General features: G+C 36.7%; 4 protein-coding genes across 6 annotated transcripts; 2 read left to right on the forward strand and 2 right to left on the reverse strand.

Annotated features, from left to right (window-relative positions):
* The first annotated feature begins 1151 nt into the window (after nt 1-1151).
* Nucleotides 1152-2716, forward strand: LOC147289267 (SNARE-like superfamily protein). Its single transcript, XM_086237713.1, has one exon. It carries the CDS (start codon nt 1534-1536, stop codon nt 2320-2322), a length of 789 nt encoding a protein of 262 aa, XP_086093839.1. The 5' UTR covers nt 1152-1533; the 3' UTR covers nt 2323-2716.
* A 1064-nt stretch (nt 2717-3780) lies between these two features.
* Nucleotides 3781-6846, reverse strand: TAP46 (2A phosphatase associated protein of 46 kD). Its single transcript, XM_086236534.1, has 9 exons — nt 6572-6846; nt 6333-6455; nt 6032-6118; nt 5795-5899; nt 5433-5594; nt 5160-5195; nt 4995-5066; nt 4411-4691; nt 3781-4212 (listed from the first exon to the last, which is right to left on the reverse strand). Exons 1-9 carry the CDS (start codon nt 6665-6667, stop codon nt 3960-3962), a joined length of 1215 nt encoding a protein of 404 aa, XP_086092660.1. The 5' UTR covers nt 6668-6846; the 3' UTR covers nt 3781-3959.
* Nucleotides 6847-8382: 1536 nt separating this feature from the next.
* On the reverse strand, nt 8383-10844 carry LOC147289269 (anthocyanidin reductase ((2S)-flavan-3-ol-forming)-like). The gene is made up of 6 exons (XM_086235155.1): nt 10564-10844; nt 9860-10026; nt 9556-9756; nt 9311-9470; nt 8955-9168; nt 8383-8680 (listed from the first exon to the last, which is right to left on the reverse strand). The coding sequence occupies exons 1-6, from the start codon at nt 10691-10693 to the stop codon at nt 8536-8538; spliced, it is 1017 nt and encodes a 338-aa protein (XP_086091281.1). The 5' UTR covers nt 10694-10844; the 3' UTR covers nt 8383-8535.
* Nucleotides 10845-13412: 2568 nt separating this feature from the next.
* Nucleotides 13413-18153, forward strand: LOC147289270 (Ribonuclease P protein subunit P38-like protein). Of its 3 annotated transcripts, XM_086238708.1 has the most exons (6): nt 13413-13518; nt 13628-13802; nt 14450-14865; nt 15183-16367; nt 16555-17471; nt 17671-18153. In XM_086238708.1, the coding sequence occupies exons 4-6, from the start codon at nt 15203-15205 to the stop codon at nt 18019-18021; spliced, it is 2433 nt and encodes an 810-aa protein (XP_086094834.1). In that variant the 5' UTR covers nt 13413-13518; nt 13628-13802; nt 14450-14865; nt 15183-15202; the 3' UTR covers nt 18022-18153. The 3 variants fall into 3 exon arrangements, with proteins under 3 accessions (XP_086094834.1, XP_086094832.1, XP_086094833.1); XM_086238706.1 differs by lacking the exon at nt 14450-14865; XM_086238707.1 differs by lacking the exons at nt 13413-13518; nt 14450-14865 and having other exon boundaries at nt 13603-13802.
* The last annotated feature ends 2269 nt before the right edge of the window (nt 18154-20422 follow it).

The following is a 20422-nucleotide window of genomic DNA, read 5'->3' on the forward strand; positions in this document are numbered from 1 at the left end:
CTTTAATGTTTTGTGGTTGAATACTTGAATATCCTAACTTGTTCCAGATGATCCAGGCTGGCTTATTATTCGAAGTACCGTAAAAGAGACTAATTCATCAACGTCGCATTTTAAAATAAAAAATAAAAAATTGTTTTCTACCAATGCACTTGGCACCGCCATAGAAGCATCTATATATGCGTGTCCAATGTTAAAAGCATAAATAAACAACAATAATGTTAGGCTCATTAGACTAAATTTGATCATTTTTTGACTTGGGATGCTCAAGTGTACAATGTGGGATGACTTAGGGATAATTTGGAATAATTCTCAAAGATGTCCTAAGGTGAGAGTTGAAATGTTCTAAGGTAAAGCTTAAAATGCTATAAAGTACGACTCCAAAAGTGTTAAAACATGATATAAAATGTTTCTATATACAATTTGAAATAGGCCAAGATACAAATTAAATTGCCTCAAGATACAATTTGGGATGTCCAGTGATTGTCTAAGGTATTCCACACCATTTGAGATCATAACTTGGAATCCCTATCATTATTCTACAAATTGATTGCAATTTTGTCTAGTGAATAATCTAGTATCCTATATTGTTGGAGTTCTTCTTTCTCACCCACCATCTTCTATTGTTGAAGTTCTTATTTCTGATGGACTTCCTTCAGACTAGCTCGTATATAAGATTCTTTGTATAGTTGTAGTCAATTGTTGTAGTCAATTGTAGTTGATTTGTTTTTCTATTGTCATTTCGTCTCCTCTTGTAGTTGGTTTTTTTGTGAAATAAAATGTTCTTTGGCCAAAAAAAAAAAATCTAGTATCCTATTATCGATTTATTGGAATGGAGGAACAACTAATTCAAAAAATAAATAAATAAGAAAGAGAGATAGACATGTGCTGCACCGATGCTGAAAGCCTGAAACTTCCACGCAGAGGATAATTAATTCATTTTTTTTTTGGGCCAGGAGGATAATTAATTCATTAATTCCCTTAAAAAAGTAAACCGAAAAATAAGTACAAAAGATGAGCGAGAGACTGGCTGGCTTGCTAAGTTGCTGGAAGGGGTACTTCCGTAATAAAGCTGAACATAAGGGCAATTGAATAAAAAACAGCCGTTATTCCGTTTCTTTTCCTCTATACTTCCTATGTATCCAACTGTTAATACCTTCCTTCCTTTTAGTTCAAACCCTAGATTCTTACAGAGAGATATTTATAGAGAGAGAGAGAGAGAGAGAGAAAAAAAAAAAAGTAAAATCTTGAGGGGAGGGGTATGATTTAGATAGAGACAGAGACAAACATAGAAAAACTCTTGACAGAAAATTTGATTGGGAATGGTTCAGAAGGATTTTCAAGAATTCATCTTTCTGGATCATAACCCACCGGAGCTATCAATTTTCCGCGAAGAAGCCCCAATCAAAAGCTCAGATTTACTATGCAAATTCTCCCTGACTCTGTTCTAAATCAAAACCCCATATTCTCCCTCAATTCCACCTAGAAATCTCCAATTGAACCCTCAAATTCTGAGTTTTTCTTAAAGAACCATCAATGATTTCGAATCCAAATCTCATTTACTACGCCTGCATTGCCCGGAAAACCACAATTCTCGGCGAGTTTTCCAAAGAGCCCGGTCTCGGAGCCTTAGCTCAACAATGCATCGAGAAGACCCCTCCTCACCATTCCATGTACACTCACACGGTAAGAAAAAGAACCTACACCTTCTTAATCCATGACCCTTTTTTCTATTTCGCTATTTTCGATGACGATCTTGATCAGTCCGAGGCTCTTTCGTTCTTGAACCGCTTAAAATGCGATTTTGAGGAGGTTAGTGGAAGTGGGTCGATCTTGGCTCGTGATGATTTCACCTCCCATTGCTTCCAAGCTCAATTTGATTCAATTATGCAAAAAATAATGGCCTCGGACTTGTCCCTGCCCAATTCTCCTCCGGCCAGTCGAAATCTGAGCTTGGATTCGAGCTCAACTCATTCGAGTAGAGGGAAGAAAATGGTGCTGACCCCGCTGCTTGGGATGAAGCCGAGTAAAGGGTTGACGAAGAAGAAGAGATTGTCTGCGGAGGTTAATGAGGATGTTGGCAAAGATGTGACCACCACAATGGAGAAGAAGGTGGATGTGTGTGATGATGTTAATGGCGGGTTTAAAGATTTTTCATTGCCGGTACAAAAGAATGTTGCTCTGCATTCATGTGACCGCCAAAAGGCCAAGCAGGTTTGGAGGAAACATGTTTGGGTGGTGTTGATGCTCGACTTGTTTGTCTGTGCTGTCTTGTTTGGGATTTGGTTGTGGGTTTGCAGGGGACTGAAGTGCATTGACAGTTGAAACTGGGGGATTTGGAGGGTTTTGGTGTCTTCTTGGGAAATGTTTCTGTGGTTTATGGTGCTCAACTTTGAAGTTGATTGAGAATTCTGTGACAAACAGGCACTTGGAGGTTTAAGCAAACGAAATCAATGGATTCTCAAGCCCTCTGTTTCTTCTTTGTACTGGTAACTTTCTTTGTGCTGTTGGTGCACTCCTTGTATGAATCTTAGGGTTGATATACCTCGTGTTATACAGTTGGAGATAAGTCTCTCATCATGTAATGCATCAAACTGTGTATACTTACAGATATTACTATGTGGGCTTTGTATTTTTTCTTCTTCAATTGTTTGCAGTTGATGTTGTAATTGCCTCAATGTTTTGACATTTGGGTTTTTTCAATAGAAACTGTTTGTTTCTTTAATGGATCTTTGTTGATGTTTCCTGATTTTTATTTCCATTTTCTCCTTCATTGCTAAATTTACTTTTGTAGTAGGGTCACAGGTCACTTTCTTATTTCTTCTGCAAAGGTTCCATCTGATGTTAAGTCATGAATATCTCTGTCTAGATAGTCAATTCTTCAAATGGTCATGCAGTGATGGCTATGCCATAATATAAGTGTGGAACAGTGGAAGTACTTTCCCTTTCATGGATACCTCTGTTCTATGATAGATGCATCTGCCATGGAACAATTAGAAGTACTTTCCTGTTCATGGATGCCAAGCCATGTTCAACTATTTTGAGGTTCAACCTTTAATCAACCCACCATAATCAATAGGCTAAACAATGAGTGAGATAGCCATTTATCTCATTCTCAAGACTTAAAACTTATTTTTGAGGAGACAGGAGAAGAAGATAACCATGTCCAATGAGTCTTGGAAAATTTGAAGAGAATCTTTATCTACAAAATGCCCTGCTTTTCTGGTTTTGGTTCTTCATTTGATTTTTATGATCAAATAATGCATTGCTTCTCACGTCCAACAATCAACATTGCTTTTCATCTCATCCTTCTTAACTGGCGAGATTAAGTACTGGTGAAAGGTAAGAATAGATTTAGTAGTGGTTAAATTTCCAACCGCAGGTTATTACCAAATTGCAGCAGAGAATAACACGTTAATGGGTAAAAAAGACTTGAGGACTTCGGATGAAGAGACCATGGTAAAGCCTAATCCGTGCTATGAATTGGCCAAAAAAAAAATAAAGTACGAAACGCATAGATTTTCATTTCCTGCAAAAGGACTAGTTGTCGAAAACAAACAATATTTACAATGAAAAAATGAAAAATAAAAATCGTGAATAGTTAATAGGCATTATATTAACAAGGCTTTCATTTCCACCATTCACACAAATCTTGAGAAACCATGCAAACTTTGGGAAGACCAAATCTATATCTTAATAGCAAGCGGCCGTAACAGGGATAACAAGAACTCCACAGTGATGAAAGAGAACTGGAGCTGAATTTCATGGCAAACCACCCCAACATCAAAAAGCTTGCGTAACTCACATGCGAATATTTTATTCAAATAAATAACTAGGGAATATACAAACGTTAAAACCTAGACAACAAAAACCACACCAAATACAAAAGCTTTCTAATTTCCCAATAAGTCAAAATTTTAGAAAAAATGCATCTGTAAGCAAGTATATGAAACGTGCCATGTTTATCCACAAGGGGTGAGCTTCTTATTGCCAGCACCACGAGGATTATCATCCTTCCAGTCATCCCATGCCCTCGCCTTCTCTTGAGCAGCATCATCGTCTTCATCTTCATCCTCCTCACGCTGTCCTGGTTTCGTACTGTCCTTGTACCATGAAGAGTTGGCCTCTTCCATGAGTTTAGCATTCCTCTCTTGCCATTTGTTCATAATCTCCATCTCCTTCAGCCCAGCTTCCTCTATGCTCATGGTGGGCATTCTGGCAACAAAACTCAATTTAGCATCACAAAACAAAACAAAAAATGACAAAGAAATCACAAACACAAGAACCAGATATTTTCATCATGTTATATACATGGTATATTAGACTTGGCATGACAATATAACAGAGCAAATAATATTTCTCCATTTTCCTTTCACTTATTTAAAATATATTAATCAGAGCAAGGAAATGTACCTATGACTAGGCTGGAAAACCTTTGCTGCCATCCTTTGCCTCTCACTTGTTGGGTTTATATTGATAAGACTCGCTGGTCCAAATATTAGTGGCTGGTGTTTATGTTCATGTAGCTCTGAAACCCTTGCTCTCCCTTCTAGAACATCTTGTGCAAAAGTTGCACATGTGATAGGTTCTGCTGGTTTAGAATACCGCACTCGAGTTGCAGCATCACGATGCCAAGCTTCTGCCCTCTGGGCGCGATCATCAAGAACATCTCGATAAAATTCCTCCCCTCCCTCCTGAAATTCGTGGCAAACACAAATGCTTTTAGATCTGTGTTATTTTACTAAATACTATATGTTTACTGCCTAACCATCTACTAACTAAAGAAGTAATGCATAACATGCCTAACTGCTAGACAATTCACAGCTTATGACTCAAACATTCGGCGCAATGCTCTATTGATTTTCCCCCTATTTTCACTTCCAATTATCACCTGGAATTGCAATTCCATGTGACAGAGTAATAGAATACAAAGAGCCACAGATAATTCATACAACATAAGTCACCAATCTTAGGTTACGGATGTTACTATTCAATACCTTTGATTGCCTTTCCTTGAAAGCTAGAAGCATTTCTTCCTCCTTCTTTAGCATTTCCAGCAGATCAAAAGCCTGAACGTGATTGCATGGCAGGAACACATGAGTATGAATTCACAGGTATAAAAATGATTTTATGTGGAAGGTCATTTAAACCCATAAACCAACCTTACAAACTGCCAAAGAGAGAGTAGTAAGCCAGGCCTGCAACAAAAAAAAAAAAAAAAGAGAAAAGAAAAAGCATTTAATCAGACACTTGAACTTACACTGTGATACAAAGCCAACCAACATTCCAGTTATGAGGAGGCAAATGCTATTTGCACTCCACATTCAGTTCCAAATGGCAACTTATGAATATCTTGGCACTCAAATGAGAAGTAATAAATACCAATGAATGCTAACAGTAATGCCCTACACAAACATAAGGAGAAATCAACTAACCTCCCGTTCCTCCTCTCCATCATCATCCTGCACATCTTCCTCTCCTGCCTCAATAGGAGTTGACAAGGCAGCTGCTTTAGTAGAACGCCCTCTTCGCTCTTTCCGCTCCTTAATTTCCAGCAACTTTGATTCTGCAGCTCTTTGGCGTTTGAATCGAGCAATCTGGATACAAAAAAAAAAGTAGAATAAGTAACAGATTACGACACCAAGCTTCCATGTTTACATCTTTAGCCACTACAAAAAGGTAGAAGTATGAAAGAGTCAACAGCTTAACAATACAAACCATGAGTCTCCAGGAAATTGAGTAATTAGATTGGACTTTCATGTATTTTTTAAGAGATATGATAAGAAAGCAATAGTACCTTCTGAGCCCTTCGATCAGTCAGTGAATTTGGGCCATCTCGTGCAGATGCTTCTAACTCCTCTTCTGGTACAAGTTCCATTGCCTCGCAAAATGAAATAAATTCCTACAACACGTTGCCCTATTAATTAGTTCTAATAGAAATGCAACATATATACTCAGAAAAAGACATTGATGAGCGAGATATGTTTGATGGCCCTATAACTTTATTGACAAGTAACTATTCAATATACTTCACCTTTAACTTAGCCTGGGATGCCTTAAGAATCTGTAACCTGTCATCCTGTGCGATTTTTTCAGTTAACTCGCCAAGATAATATGGCACCTGTAACCAAAACACCATCAAAAGTTCTTAATATTTAAACAAAGAAAAAACTGTCCCAACTATTATGTGAAATGATTACTAAATGCAGATTGTTACCAACCATTCATAATTTCATACCATAAAAATTAAATTAAATATATTGTCACCATTTAATTAAGTAATCAAATAAAAAAAAAGTCCAGAATAATAAATAAATAAAACCCAGAAGAATTACCAGAAGATATTTGAGATTGGCGGTGCTGATATCCTCCTTGGCCTCGTTGGTTGAGAACAAACCCAGCTTGCTTATCATATCCTCGCACTTCTCCAAAGCCTTGCACCCCTTCCTCACCACCTCCTAATTCCCCCAACCCAACACCAAATGCAATCCAATCACCCAAATCAATTACACGCAAAAAATAAAATAAAAGCCTTCGAAATAAACTCATGGACTTATTGTGTGGATTAGCGTACCTGATCAACACCGGACTCTGTCGCCGTCAGATGGATCTTCCGAGCTTGCTCGAAGAGTGCTGGTAGAGGCATATCTTCCATGTTCAATTCACCCATCGAAACACAAGAGAAGGGTGCTTCTGGTGCGTGTTAAGCTTGTAATTCGGAGAAATGTTGGTGGGTCGAATCGCAAATTCGAAAAATTAGGGTTTTCAGATTTGGTAATCGGATTTTGAAGAACAAGAAGGTGAAGAACGGAAACTTCTGGAAATGAGATGGAGGGTTAGTTATACGGGGAGATACTGAGCCGCAGGCGTATGTTAGTGGTGAGCCGTGTTGGATGTGGAACAGTGCACGGGTTATGTATGGTGGAGTTCTACTCCTACTTTGCCACGTCGATAAAGTCATCGTGGGTGGTCAGCGACACTTTTATGGAACGACGATATTTTTATTGTCGTCCGCAAGAACAAGGAAAATCAATCAGCAAAAAAATAAAAATAAAAAAGCCAACCTCAAGAAGAAGAAGAAAACAACAAAATTTATGAAATTCCTCACATTTGTTGGAGACCAAACGGGAAAAGAAAAAGAACGAGGGAGGGAAATGCTAGCTACATTTTTTAATTTATTTTTTTCGATTTGTTTTTATTATTTGCATTATGTAATGTAATCTCACGAGCAAAACCGTTTATTTTTTAAATCTTCAATTAAAACCCGAAATAAACCAAAACAAACTGAAATATCAAATATTTGTTTAGGATCCGTAGGCTATAAAAAAAATTTAATTATTAATTAGTGAAGACAAAAAGAAAGGTATAGCTATTTGTTATTGACAATAAGCAGTTTTTCGAGTTGTTGGGTGTGGAAAGGGGACCCTTTAAAGAACGTATAAATAACCAATTGGGTAGATTCTGACCATGCACACCGTATCATTTGGAGTTTTGGTCCATTCCTAGAGCAAATTAACTTAAAGTGGATTATGTACGTGTGGTTGTTTAGGTTTATATTATGTCCTCGTGACTAGTGAGTTTAATTGATTCTCATTGTTAAAAAAAAAAAAAAAAAAGATTTTCTTTGTTATTATATTTTTGTGCTGATATTACTTAATTCAAGAATTAAACGTTTTTAGTTCAGTTTGACTAACGGTAATTATACATGGTGGATGGTTTACAATTTGTTCGTCATTTGGGTAACTTTGCAAATGTTGATATATAAAATTTATACTAGAAATATAATAATTTGGAATCCTAAAATGACATAGTTTGTATAAACATAAGATCAACGAAAGTCAGTAAAGTGTTGAAAGTAATTTTTATTTTTATTTTATAAACATAGCTTCCATTATGATATCGGGTAAAGATTCAAGAATGTGGACTGCCAACAAAATGGCACCATTTCACCAGATGTCTAGATTTAGTTTTAACTATAAACCCCCTTATTTGAAGACCATGGTTCACATTTTCCTTCTGTGCTGAAACTCTACTGAATTCTTTCTAAAATCTCTTATGTTTAGAAAAAGACGCATGGTAGGTTTGGGGGGAGGACTATGACAATTTAGTCGAGTCCACAACGCATTTCGACGTCTAAGAGCTAATATACCCTTTTTTGGGCCATACTTGCTAGTGTATGATGTATCGTTGGATATGATTAAAACAACTTGTGCTTTTCTTGTGGTTGAACAAGAAGCAAGCATCTCATATAAAGTAACGACGACATTCTCATATAAAGTAACAACGACATGTCGTCGTTACTTTTGTAGTCGCTGTTGTATTTTATTAATGAGGGAAATGTGGTGTTTATCATGCCTCAGAAACAGCACAGTCTGAAGATATATATACACCATTGCCAAACTGAGCAAATCCATTATGATGAGGCTATTTTAATAAGAGTACGTACACAGAAACCAGAACATAGCAGCAGCTAGATAAATGCCAATTACACATTTGTGATCCCATGTAAGAGGGATCATAAACTACTGAGACTTAGTTCTAAACCTTCAACACCCCCTTAGCCTTGAAGTAGTCCACAACTTGGTCATATATTTCTTCAATGTCATACTTAAAACTGAACCCCTCCTTGATAAGCCTCTCTGAAGAAATGATCAGTTTGGCCTTGGAGGGAAAATCTCCAAACCTGCAACATTTGCATATGATGAGAATCAGAATATATAACCATCTGTACCATAATAACTAACTAATTGAAATGCAGCTCAAGTTTCTCCCAAGCTGATTGATGGCTTGTTTTAAATGTAAAGGGCATGCCCTTTGAATATTACTTTATAACTATCCTTAATCAGTTTTTCACAAGAACATTTGAGGGGTGACCATGGGTTGAAACAAATCCAACAGAATAAATACAGAAAACTAGGTGTTTGAAATTTGAATACATAATTGGACTAGGGACTTACTCAGTGGGGACTTTGTACTGAGGGTATCTCTTGTTGAGGAACTTTGCAAGCTCAGGAACACTGCTGTTGACAGCACAGCATATGTACCGACCAGAAGCAGATTCTTTCTCAGCCAAAAATATATGAGCCCGGCAGACATCCTCCACATGTGAAATGGATATGGAACCTGATAGCAGTTGCATACCTTTCAAGGCATTTATGAGGAAGTCATTTCCTGTAAAAATGTTAAAAGGAACCATCAGAAAACCACCCATTCATCTAAGGTATGGTGCAAATAGTTCTTCATTAATTCTAGCTGCAAGGCCTCAAGTCAAAGGAATATGGAGGTGAAAAATATTCCAGCTTCGGTTTCACACCTGTAATTAGAGACATGGCTAGGCAGATACTGCTAGGGATGTCTGGAGTGAGAGAAGGACCAGCCATAAGAGAAGGAATCACAGTGATGAGATCAATGTTATTTTCTTCGGCGAATTTCCAAGCTGCCTTCTCAGCCAGTGTCTTGGAGACAGGATACCCCTGAAAATTTGGGATTAAAACTTTTGTTAAATTAGTTCAATGTAGGCCTATAAGCTTAGAGACTAAAGTAATTTTGGTGATTTACCCAAGTGGGTGGCTTCTCAGTAGTCAAGAACTCAATATCACTCCAATCCTTTTCATCCACCACCAAACCTGTTTCATTAAGTGTGTTGATGGATGTTGCAGCTGCTGATGATGTCAAAACAACACGTTTAACTGTTTTGGCTTTCACACATGCTCTCAGAACGTTTAGTACCCCTTGGATTGCTGGTTTGATCATGTCATTCTGTATATTGGAAATGGAACAAGTAGCATTGCCCTTAAAGCTGCAGCACCTAGCTATATTGAATATTGTGAAATTTAATTAAGCAATCACCATAAATTTGTACCTCCGGGTCCTCTGAGGCAAAGTTGACAGGCGTTGCAACATGGAAGACAATGTCAGAACCTGCTATGGGGGCATCGAAGCTCTCTTCATCGGTTAGATCTGCTCCTAAAATTTCTAGGTCCCCCAACTCTTGTAGTGCTGTGAGGTGAGAGATCTTCTTCTCATTGTCTGCGCCCAAATGTACAAAGTGAAAGACAATTCATGCATGCCAGCATATCAAAATCAGAAATTTTAGCCCCCTTACTAGGATTTTTTCAAAAGAGTACATTGTTCTTGAAAATTACCCATTGGAGTTCTAGTTCACAACCACAAATCTTGTAATCTACCAAGGCCTTGTAGTCTAATTTTGGTTACTGGCAGAGTGACACTTATAGGCTATAGCATGATGGTCACACATCCATTGGGGTTATAACATTAACACCATTTTACAATAGCTATAGCATAGTGGTCATACATGTACATAGGTTCACACAACACCATTTTCAAATTTCAATTGATGCCCATCACAAAAGGGTGGAAATTCAATGGAATGAAGATACGTAGTGTCCCGGCTATATAAGCAACAGTACCCTAGTGGGAATGAAGTTTCATGCGGGTCCACAGCATCATATATGAAGCAAAAAGCAAACACAAATAGTAAAAAGAGAGAAAAAAACAAACACTCCCAAATGGAGAAATTAATAGGGGAAGAAGAGGAAGTCAGACCAGGGTCTCTAACAGTGGTTTTGACGGCATAGCCCTTCTGTAGCAAGAGCTTGACCAGCAAAGATGCCACAAACCCTGTACCACCGACCACACAGGCTGTCTTCTTTGAGGAGATGGGTTGGGTGGCCATGGCTTCTTTCACAGTTGCTTTGTCTCAGAAGTTGATGAAATTTTTCAAACTTCTCAAAGGCAATGAAGGGTTTTGGAATAGGTAGCTAGGCAGCAAGAATGGTAGTCAGTAATTCTTGGAATGGTGGTGATTCTGTGAAGGGGTTGGCATAGTTTACTTCTTAAATAGACGTTGCTGGGCTTTCTTTCATCTAATTCAATAAATCTGAGACTCTGAGGAAGGTGAGCACGTGATGATATCATCTTTGCACCACCAAGTCACCAACTCAAGTCACCAACACAAATTGACAAATGCAATATATTCCTTTTTGTTTCCTTTCAAACATAAAACATTTCCCTCTTGCGGCTCCTTGGACCTTAATTGCGGGCAAGTTGCGGGATTCTAATCAGCCAACAATCCAATGGCTGAGATTTAATAATTCATTTAAAATGATGGTTTATTACTCTCAAGCGCTTAATACTTTCTAAATTATTCGAAATGACACAAATTTGATATATTAGTAAGTAGTAACTAGCCTCTCCGCTCTCCCCACTCAGCGTTAGAAACTTAGAATAGGCTCTGTTTTTTTGTGGAAATATCGATATTTTTAGAACGCGTACAGGGATAATTTTGATACACATATAGTAATAATAAGGACAATTGCGTGCGTCAGGCAGTTTTTAGATCGCAGGAAACGGTAGTAGTTACAATTGTCGACTAATATTTTTTCTTTATTTTATATTTGAATCTTAATATTTATAGGATTAATTAGAGTTTTTTAGTGTGTTTAAATATGTTTTAAGAAATTTATTGGTTTAAAATTTAAAATTAATGTATTTTATGAAAAATGTATAGCTTTGTAGCGTTGTAACTGAATGTACGGTTAATTAAAACTGTAGTTGTAGCTGGAATCGATGTGAACCGCGGATTGATCGACATGATGTGATTAGTGCTGCTTTTTGTGTTGGAAGGAAAAGCCAAAAGTGTCACTTATAATTAACAAACCGTTAAAACAATTTAAATCCATGACCGGAAATGTGAAGGCTGCTACTCACTTCTGTTGAGAATTGAGATGGGTTTTAATTCTGGGTTATCTTAGATAGGTTGTTAAATCTCAGCCATTGAATTGTTCCAATGGCTGAAATTATAATTCCGAAACTTAACGGCAAATGGTTCCCACGAGGGAAAATACTGTATTTGAGTTGGTGGTGCACTCATCTTCACGTGCTCACCTTTCTTCGTACAGATTATTTTTTTTTTTTTTCTTGAGTTCGTACGTTGTATTAGATAACGTTCATATATCAATTCTTGAATTTTTTTTGTTCTTCTTGTCTGTGAACCTACCTACTCTGTTAGTGCATCTATAGGTCCTTCCCACTTATGGGCTTTTACCAACATGGGCCTTTTGAAATTTAATTCTTTTTTTTTTTTGGCCACTTGTAATTTAATTCTTAAAAAAGAAAAAAAGGATATATTTTTAATTTAGTGTGGAATCGGAAATATAAATATTGGGAAGAGATTATTATATGTGATCATAACATTATATGACATAATAATATAGTATTACCAATCCACTTAAATTATAATTTTATAGCTCACACTTTGGCACAAAATAGATTATATGTTGTTCATCCAATGTATTAGTTGGAGGACGGTCCGAATTAGCTATTGTCACTTGTCAGCTTTGGAGCATGATGTATCCTCTTGGATGAATTATAATGCATAAACTTGTCTGTTGGCATTTTTATCAAAAAAAAAAAAAAAAAACTAAATTTACTTAAATTGTAATACATGTACAATTTTAACATAATTTTAGCAATTCATATTGTTTGATGTTATGGTCACATACAATAAATTTCCCTATATTAGTAGGATAAACAGGCATATTAGGTGAAATTGTAAAACCAAGCTCAAGCAATTGATCTTATTATTATTTGATGATTTCAATTGAGTTATAAATTTATAATCTTGGTCAAAAGTCTCAATCAACTTCTTTGGACACTCACTGATCACTGAAACTGAGTTATATATTCAGTGTGAAGGGTGTGAACGCCTCATGTGCCATTGTGCCCCTCAATTATTTCATATGCCAATATAGAGACTGGAGAGTGATTGATACAAAGCCTAGAGAGTGATTTATATATTCAGTGTGAAGGGTGTGAACGCCTCATGTGCCCCTCAATTATTTCATATATGCCAATAATATAGAGACTAGAGAGTGATTGATCATTGATACAAAGCCCAGCAGGCAACAGGCAAATGGCTAGGGAAAAAGTCAAGCATGCAGGACAAATGGAAATTACAAAAAATAGAAAAGAAAACTGAAGAAATTTGTAGTGTTACTCTCACAGACTCACAGTAGTAGCTTGTAAAATTATTGTGATTTCTGACCCCACTTGTAGATTTCACGTATAATTACTCATTGAAGAGGAAATGGCAACAGTCTTGTTCATGAAATTAAAGATTAAGTCATAAGTTTTGAACTTAGTATTCATTTTTTTGAACTTACAGTAGCATTCACTTTCATGAATGATGCCAGGTTACTACAAAGTCTACAATATGAATAGATAAATTAACATTATTCATATGGGACCCAAGAAAGATACAATAATTTATTGCAAAGCCATGGTGGGAACATGGGCTGTGATCCCAAATTCCTAGACTTGACTGTGACACTAGTTTATATCTCTTCCTTGTTTTATTTATTTATTTATTTTCTTGTTTTAAATTTCATAAATATATGTTATGCAAGTCAGAGAAAGATTGCTTGGAGATAATCAAATGAGTCCAGCATCACCAGCCCCAGATTCCAAGGGCAGATCAAGGGAAATAAATATTAAATTTAGGTGGTTAAATATTGGCCTTGTTTATAATTATACTAAATATATTATTATGCTTGCTATTAAGTACAATGGATTTGCATAGTCATTCATGAACAAGTTTCCTGCTTTACAGGTCTCAGCCAAGGAGAGAACTTCAGAAGGAGCCCATCTCTCTGGACCCATGACCTGGTTGCTTAGGTGGTTCCATCATGATGATTGTGAACTGATACTGATATTTTTGATTGTCTGCTCTCATCATTTGCAAGAGATGCTCCTACCCAGTTGTAGCTCATTTGGACCTTTCACTGGTAAATACATGTATTGCTACTTATTTATGATATTGTATGTCTTATGACTCTTATTGGAGAAAAATGTTATAAAGTGCTTATGTTTTTAAGAAGTAGCTGACGAATTGGGTTATTTGGTACTTCGCTGTTACTGAAGTCGATTGGGACTTCTTGGTGCATGTTGGAAATTTAATAATGGGTTTTTAGTGGGTATTAATTTGGATTATGATTCTGGAGTAATCGCTATCTTGCAATTATTGGTGGCAGGGTGTATAGTGATATGAATAAATAGGGTCCAAAATTGAGTCAATGAGCTTGTCTGGTTCATGTGTGATATACTGATATTTTGTTTCCACCCAGAAACTGACTGGTTTATTTGTAAGAACTAAGAAGTGCAACCAGCAATGCAAAAGATCTTTTTAGTTTGTTTAGTAAAGAAAATTAAAAAAGAAGAAGAAACACAGGCTATATGATTAATTGATTACTGAAAAGCACACCTTTTTTTTTTTTTTGAAATACTGAAAAGTACTTTACATTTTGTAGTCTTTTGGTATTACTTTTATTATAATAAAATATTATGCAGTGTAGTTTTATACAGGTAAGCCACTCTGGAAATATACAATATTCTGGGACTGTTTGATTGAGATATGTTTATTGTTTTCTTGGAGTCCACTCTCTTATCAGTAATGGTGACAAACAACCAGGAATCCAGTGCTTTTGCTTGCTATAGCAGTCATGAGTCATGACCAGTGCTGAAGAGAAAAAGGGGGATAAAAGTCTGTGAGGAGAGAAAAAAGAAGAGCATGTGGGGTTGGGGTGAGGGGGTCAGCCATTCACTGAAAACCAGGGAAACCGTCTTCTTAAACTTCTATTCTATTCTATTTTATTCTATTCTGTTGGAGTACAACTCTTTCCAACTGATTTTGCAGTATCACACATGAGTAACGCAACCATGCCTTTTGAATTCTCTAGTACAAGTTGAATGCATTTGGGTGTGGTTGATGCTTTAGGGTCTCCATTGAAACACTGCTCCTTCCCAGCTACAATTTTTTGAGCTAAAAAAAATCATTAGCCTCTTCTTCCTGTAAGTTCTGCTAGAATTTACGAAACTGGATATACTAAAATGTTTTATGTGTACCATTTTCATTGTGATAAGAGTAATTGTTTCTCAATTACTTTGCTTGTTTATTTGCACATTTCTTTCTAATTGATATTCTAGTGTAATGTTTATATCTTAGTTTAATTATAGTATTAGTGGGTTGTCTTCTTTCTAGTCTCTCCCACTCCACCCTTCAAAACTGATTTATGTGAGTTAGTGAAGTTCTGCAAAATAATGCTTTACATTTTCAGTGTTTTCAATCAAATTCTAACCTTTAATTTGCCATTTGATGTTCCCCAAAGGAGCGGAAAACTTTTGAGTGATGGAAGAGAAACTGGTCTCCAATTCAAATTTATTTGCCTCTGAAGATAAGAGTGATAGCTTGTATCCTACCTATTTTGGTGTTTCTTGTGCATTCTTTGCTCTACGGCTCCTGTCAATATCTGATTTGCAAGATGAGAGGTTGTCTGAAGTACGTGAGAAAATGCTTCGAGGAAGTGCCCAACTCTTGGGATTGCTTGTCTGGAGAGTTCAGAAAGAAGGAAGAGGTGGGCAACACTGTGAGCTTCTCCATAAGCTTGAGAATGCTCAAAGAGAGATTGGAGAGTTGAAGAGATTGAGGCATGAAGATGCAAAAGCCAATGAGAAAGTTGTGAGCATCTTTGCTGCACAGGAGCAGAGCTGGTTGAGTGAAAGGAGGAAATTGCGGCAGCATATTGGAGCTCTGATGAATGCATTGAGGGTTCTTGAGAAAAAGGAGGGCAAAGCAGTTTCTGATTTGAATGATAAATTGAAGGATATGGAACTCTTGGTGAAATCTAAGGATAAGGCATTGGAAGAACAGGAGCAGAAGTGGAAAGAATTAGAAGAAAAGCTAACAATGGCTGAAAATGTTGTAGAAGAATTGAGAGAAAATGCAAAGCGTGAAGTCCAAGAACATTCTTCTGAGCTTTTGAAGCACAAAACTGCATTCCTTGAGCTTGTGTCAAATCAACGGCAGCTTGATGCTGAGACGAATCGAGCACTTAGGCAAGTTGAAGCTACTAAAAGGGAGATTAATTTAGTCTTAGATGAAAAGGAGGAGTCGGTTTTGATGGTCCAAAAACTATCTGCGGAGGTTGTAAATATGCATAAGGATTTGGAACAGAAAGACAAGATTCTGTCAGCAATGCTGAGGAAATCCAAGTTAGATACGACAGAGAAGCAAATGCTTGTAAAGGAGATTAAATTATCAAAGACAAAGAGGAAGCAAGCTGAGCTTGAAACAGAACGATGGAAGGCAGTCTCTGAGTCTAGAGATGAGAGGCATTCATTAAGAAGTATGTTGGAGAAAGCGAATTCTAGGTTTGAGATTGCTTTAAGTGAAAGAGGGCTGAATTCTGGTGCAACAGGTACATCTCATTTACACATTGGAAAGACTAGACCACAGGCAACTGATGCTCTTCTTGGGTATGACCATCCTGAGTTTAAGGCAAATGAGGACCTAGGTGAGAATGAATTCTTAGTTATTATCATTTTGATTTAGCATATATGGCTCCTCCAGTTTACCTCATTTGATTTATTAAAATGATCTTAGTCTATGAAGTCCAGACTTACTGCTGAAAGTATGCAGTCATGCTCTTCTCCCTAATCATGTTTCATTTGTCTACTGTTCTTGCTTTTGATTGATCACAGCTGATCTTAAGCAGTTGGAAGGTTGGGTTCGTTCAGAAGCAGAGAGGTATGCAGCTATAATTGAGCAGAGGCATCACCTAGAAATTGATGCTTTTGTAGAACAATTAAGACTTAAAGATGAGAAATTAGAAGCTTATCGATGGCAGTTGCTGAGCATGGAATTAGAATCAAAGCGGCTAGAGTCCCATGTTGAAGGACTGAACAAAGATATGCCACAACTCAGACATAATAACATGAAAATGGAAGCCTTGTTATTGGAGCGGGAAGAAGAATTAACATCCCTGAAAGAGCAGTTTGCATCACAGTTAAGGTTTCTACATTGCCAGACGAACAACTTACACTCAAATGTACATGATTCGTCAGTAGTCAACAACGCCATTTGGCCGAAATGCAAGACCATAAGTAGGAAAGCAGAGGAGGAAGATCAAAAAGCAAAGACAACTTTGGTGGAACCATGTCAAGAGGAAGACAGTAAGAAGGTAGAGGAAACCCCACATTCTAGCCAGTTTAAAGATGTAATTGTGAAGGGACAATCTCCTGACAAAGAGTATGAAGGAGAGAAGGATGTTTCCCATGAAGGTCCAAGCCAAGAAGGAAGTGCAAGTCCAGTGGAAGTTAATGGTGCTGAGAACATGGCATCACCAACACCAACCCATGCCTCTAGTACAAATAATTCTCTGTGGAGGATGGATCTTCAAGCTCTTGGAGTTTCTTACAAGATCAAGAGGCTGAAGCAGCAACTTCTTTTGCTTGAAAGATTTACAGGAAAGCAAGAAGGTGGTGAAGAACATATAGAAAACAATGATGATGAGCAAATTGGGATTAAGGGTTTTCTTTTGTTGATGTCTCTGCTGAATAAACAAGTTGGCCGGTACCAGTCCCTCCAAGTGAAGGTTGATGATCTCTGCCAACGAATGGTAAGCTTGGATTCTTAATCTTAGTGAATTTTTAAAAAGAACAGTACATTCTTAGTGAACTTATAATTATTTCTCCTACAAAACTTATACCATCTATCTCTAAATCTATGAAATTAAAAGGTCCAATACTTCATATTGGCCTTTTGTACCAGTTGAAAATGATGTCACTGATTTTAAATTCCTTGTTAATGATTTTCAGCATGCGGATGATCTAGATTTAAATGGTAGACGTGGAGGTTCTGATGTTGCAAGAACAAAGGACAAAACCAAAACACTAGAGCACTATCTTGATGAAACATTTCAGCTGCAGAGATATATGGTTGCAACAGGCCAGAGACTAATGGAAATTCAACCCAAGATTTCTTGTGGACTTGTTGGGATTGCTGAAGAGCTAGAAAAGTGTTCAAGCTTTGACATGAACCGCTTCACCGAATTTATTAGAACTCTCTTCCAGGAAGTTCAAAGAGGTCTAGAAGTTCGGATAGCTCGGATTATTGGAGATCTTGAGGGGACCTTGGCTTGTGATGGGATGATACACTTGAGGAGGTAGTGATGGAAAACTATAAGATCATGAGGTTCAATAATTATAACGGTAGTTTCTACTGGTTTATATACTCACATTTGTACAGACAAGTAACGTATACAATTTTAATGCAGAAGAAATGCCATGAATTTAACTTTTTGGTGCTCTACTTTTAATGCAGAAAAACATCTATTAACAAGAAAACAAAAAAGTAAGTGGAAAAATTACCGTATGTAACTAGTTTTATATAAGCTCCACTCACAACATTTACATGAGTCCCTACTAAAAGGACCCACACCAATCTAGAAGATTACAAAATCTCATACAAAATCCCAACTTTATTACAACATTCATCAAAGGGCATCCTCGAAAGTTTGGTACACTAATTGGCAAATCTGTTGTCCAATGTTTATTCATCAACTTGTCAAAACATTGATCACCTTCCAAAGTCCAAGGTTTGTTTTCTTCAAATTCAGTGCTGGGACCTAGCAGAGCTTCCACTTTATGAGCAGTCGCCAAATTGGTTATATGTCAGATTGATTCTGTTATGACCCAGAAATAAAAGGATGGTTATATGCCAATTTGAAGGGCTAGTTTTGTTGGGTTTTCGATGGTATTCTACCAAGTGTCACAAAATTATGCAAAGCCATCACAAAAAACATCCACTGTGCCCATCAATTTGAAGTCAATACTCAACCTAGTAGCTTGGGTGAACCGGAGAATTCGATGAATTGACTGTTTCAAACCCCTGATTTTTCCTGGATGGGACATGCTGGCTCATACTAGCTAGCTAACCATTAATGGCTGGGATGGGGTTGCAGGTCTTAGTCAGTTTGAGTGATCTACATCTGCATTGTGTTTCCACTTTCCACTACAATTTTTAATAGGGTGGTTGTGTTGGGTTGTGGTGATTAAACCATGGTGAGCTGAACATTTCTTATGAAGGAATAAATATTGAATTATAATTAGAATATACTCAAAAAAATACTTGCATTGTATATATGTTTTGCTACCAATAAATATGCTTCTTATTTTGGTCTTAACACTAAAATATCTTGTTCTTATTATGACCTTGGTGTCAAAATATCCAAAACCTTAGGTGGCCATGGCTCATTATTGATTAGAAACCACCTGTTAAAGCAATGCAACAATCAATCAGACGAAAAAAAAAAATATATATATTAGAAACAATAAAATATTGTAAAAGAAAAAGGAAACGACCTCGTGGGCAGGTAGTGGCCTGCTTGGTTTTTTTTTTTTTTTTTCTTCTCTCCCCCTCTGTTATAAACTAAAGAAATGCTATCAGTCTATCACATACACCTTTTATTTAAATTAGACTCCACTTTAACTAAATCCAATATTTATTGAATATATACTAAAATAGATGTACAATAATGCTACATATACTGACTTAGCATTTTGGAGTTGGGTTCTTTGGGGTTATGAGGTTATCTAACTTATCTTCTTTCCCTGCTGGGAGAAAGAGAATCATACATTCTTTTTTTCTGTTTGGTAGATGATTTTCTTTTCTTTTTCAGGCAGCTGCTATGAGCCAATGGCTCGGTAGATGCATGCAATTTAATTGAGACAATCATGAAGAACGACAGTACAACACAGCAACAATTAGTGTTGTGATGTCCTGCTTCAATGGGGCCCCAATGACTTAAAAATGAATGGTGCATGACATTGTTTTTATTCACTCTTAAAATATGACTTCCCAGCCAGCTAGCAAGTTATTATTTTTCAACTAATAATGCAGAAGAAGTGGGTTTACGATATAGACTTGTATATAGAGAAATCATTGATCATTTGTCATGAAAAATGAGAGATGAGCATAAGTTTGAAAAAAAGAAAAAAAAAAAAAAAGAGAGAGACAGATGGAGCTAATAAATTGAAGAACAATGAATGAAGTCAATGAGCAAGGTTTCACAGGCTTAGATTTTTGTCTTCACTTGTTAATTGCCTTTACTTTACCCCCTAATTTTCTTCTTTTACAGCCATTATATATAGAGAATGTCGGTAGGACAAAGAGCAGAGGAGGGGGTTGGAATTTGCAGCTGACAGGAATACAAATATGATCAGTCATGTAATCTAGCATGCATATTAATCAATGAAAGCCTAGTTTTCTTCTCAAAAAAATCTAGCATGCATCACTATCATGACTAATAGTCTTAACATTAATACCTGAGACATGTATTGCTCATATTTGCAATATAAATGTATCAGCATTCGTATTCATATAATTAAGACTACTATGTATACTTCATAGGACTGTTTAATTTTTCATTTCTAATTTTTTTTTTTTTTTTTGTGGGAACCGTGGGATTACATGGTAGCACAGGCAATGAAATAGGCTTTAATAAAGTTCTTCTGCTAATTCTGTAAGGATCCATAACCAGTTGTTTCCTCGATACTCTATTCCTTTGTC

The sequence above is a fragment of the Dryas octopetala genome, chromosome 3, assembly GCF_963921425.1.
Source record: "Dryas octopetala chromosome 3, drDryOcto1.1, whole genome shotgun sequence".
NCBI lineage: Eukaryota > Viridiplantae > Streptophyta > Magnoliopsida > Rosales > Rosaceae > Dryas > Dryas octopetala.

What these genes read in the sequence shown, in the direction of transcription:
- LOC147289267 (XM_086237713.1), top strand. Translation starts at nt 1,534, where the DNA reads ATGATTTCGAATCCAAATCTCATTTACTACGCCTGCATTGCCCGGAAA.
- TAP46 (XM_086236534.1), bottom strand. Translation starts at nt 6,667, where the DNA reads ATGGGTGAATTGAACATGGAAGATATGCCTCTACCAGCACTCTTCGAG. An exon ending in CAGAGTCCGGTGTTGATCAG is followed by an intron (nt 6,456 to 6,571) that starts GTACGCTAATCC and finishes TGGGGGAATTAG; the next exon opens with GAGGTGGTGAGGAAGGGGTG. An exon ending in CTGATCGAAGGGCTCAGAAG is followed by an intron (nt 5,595 to 5,794) that starts GTACTATTGCTT and finishes TTTTGTATCCAG; the next exon opens with ATTGCTCGATTCAAACGCCA.
- LOC147289269 (XM_086235155.1), bottom strand. Translation starts at nt 10,693, where the DNA reads ATGGCCACCCAACCCATCTCCTCAAAGAAGACAGCCTGTGTGGTCGGT. An exon ending in CTGAGAAGCCACCCACTTGG is followed by an intron (nt 9,471 to 9,555) that starts GTAAATCACCAA and finishes CCAAATTTTCAG; the next exon opens with GGGTATCCTGTCTCCAAGAC. An exon ending in AGCCATGTCTCTAATTACAG is followed by an intron (nt 9,169 to 9,310) that starts GTGTGAAACCGA and finishes ACATTTTTACAG; the next exon opens with GAAATGACTTCCTCATAAAT.
- LOC147289270 (XM_086238708.1), top strand. Translation starts at nt 15,203, where the DNA reads ATGGAAGAGAAACTGGTCTCCAATTCAAATTTATTTGCCTCTGAAGAT. An exon ending in TAAGGCAAATGAGGACCTAG is followed by an intron (nt 16,368 to 16,554) that starts GTGAGAATGAAT and finishes GATTGATCACAG; the next exon opens with CTGATCTTAAGCAGTTGGAA. An exon ending in ATGATCTCTGCCAACGAATG is followed by an intron (nt 17,472 to 17,670) that starts GTAAGCTTGGAT and finishes AATGATTTTCAG; the next exon opens with CATGCGGATGATCTAGATTT.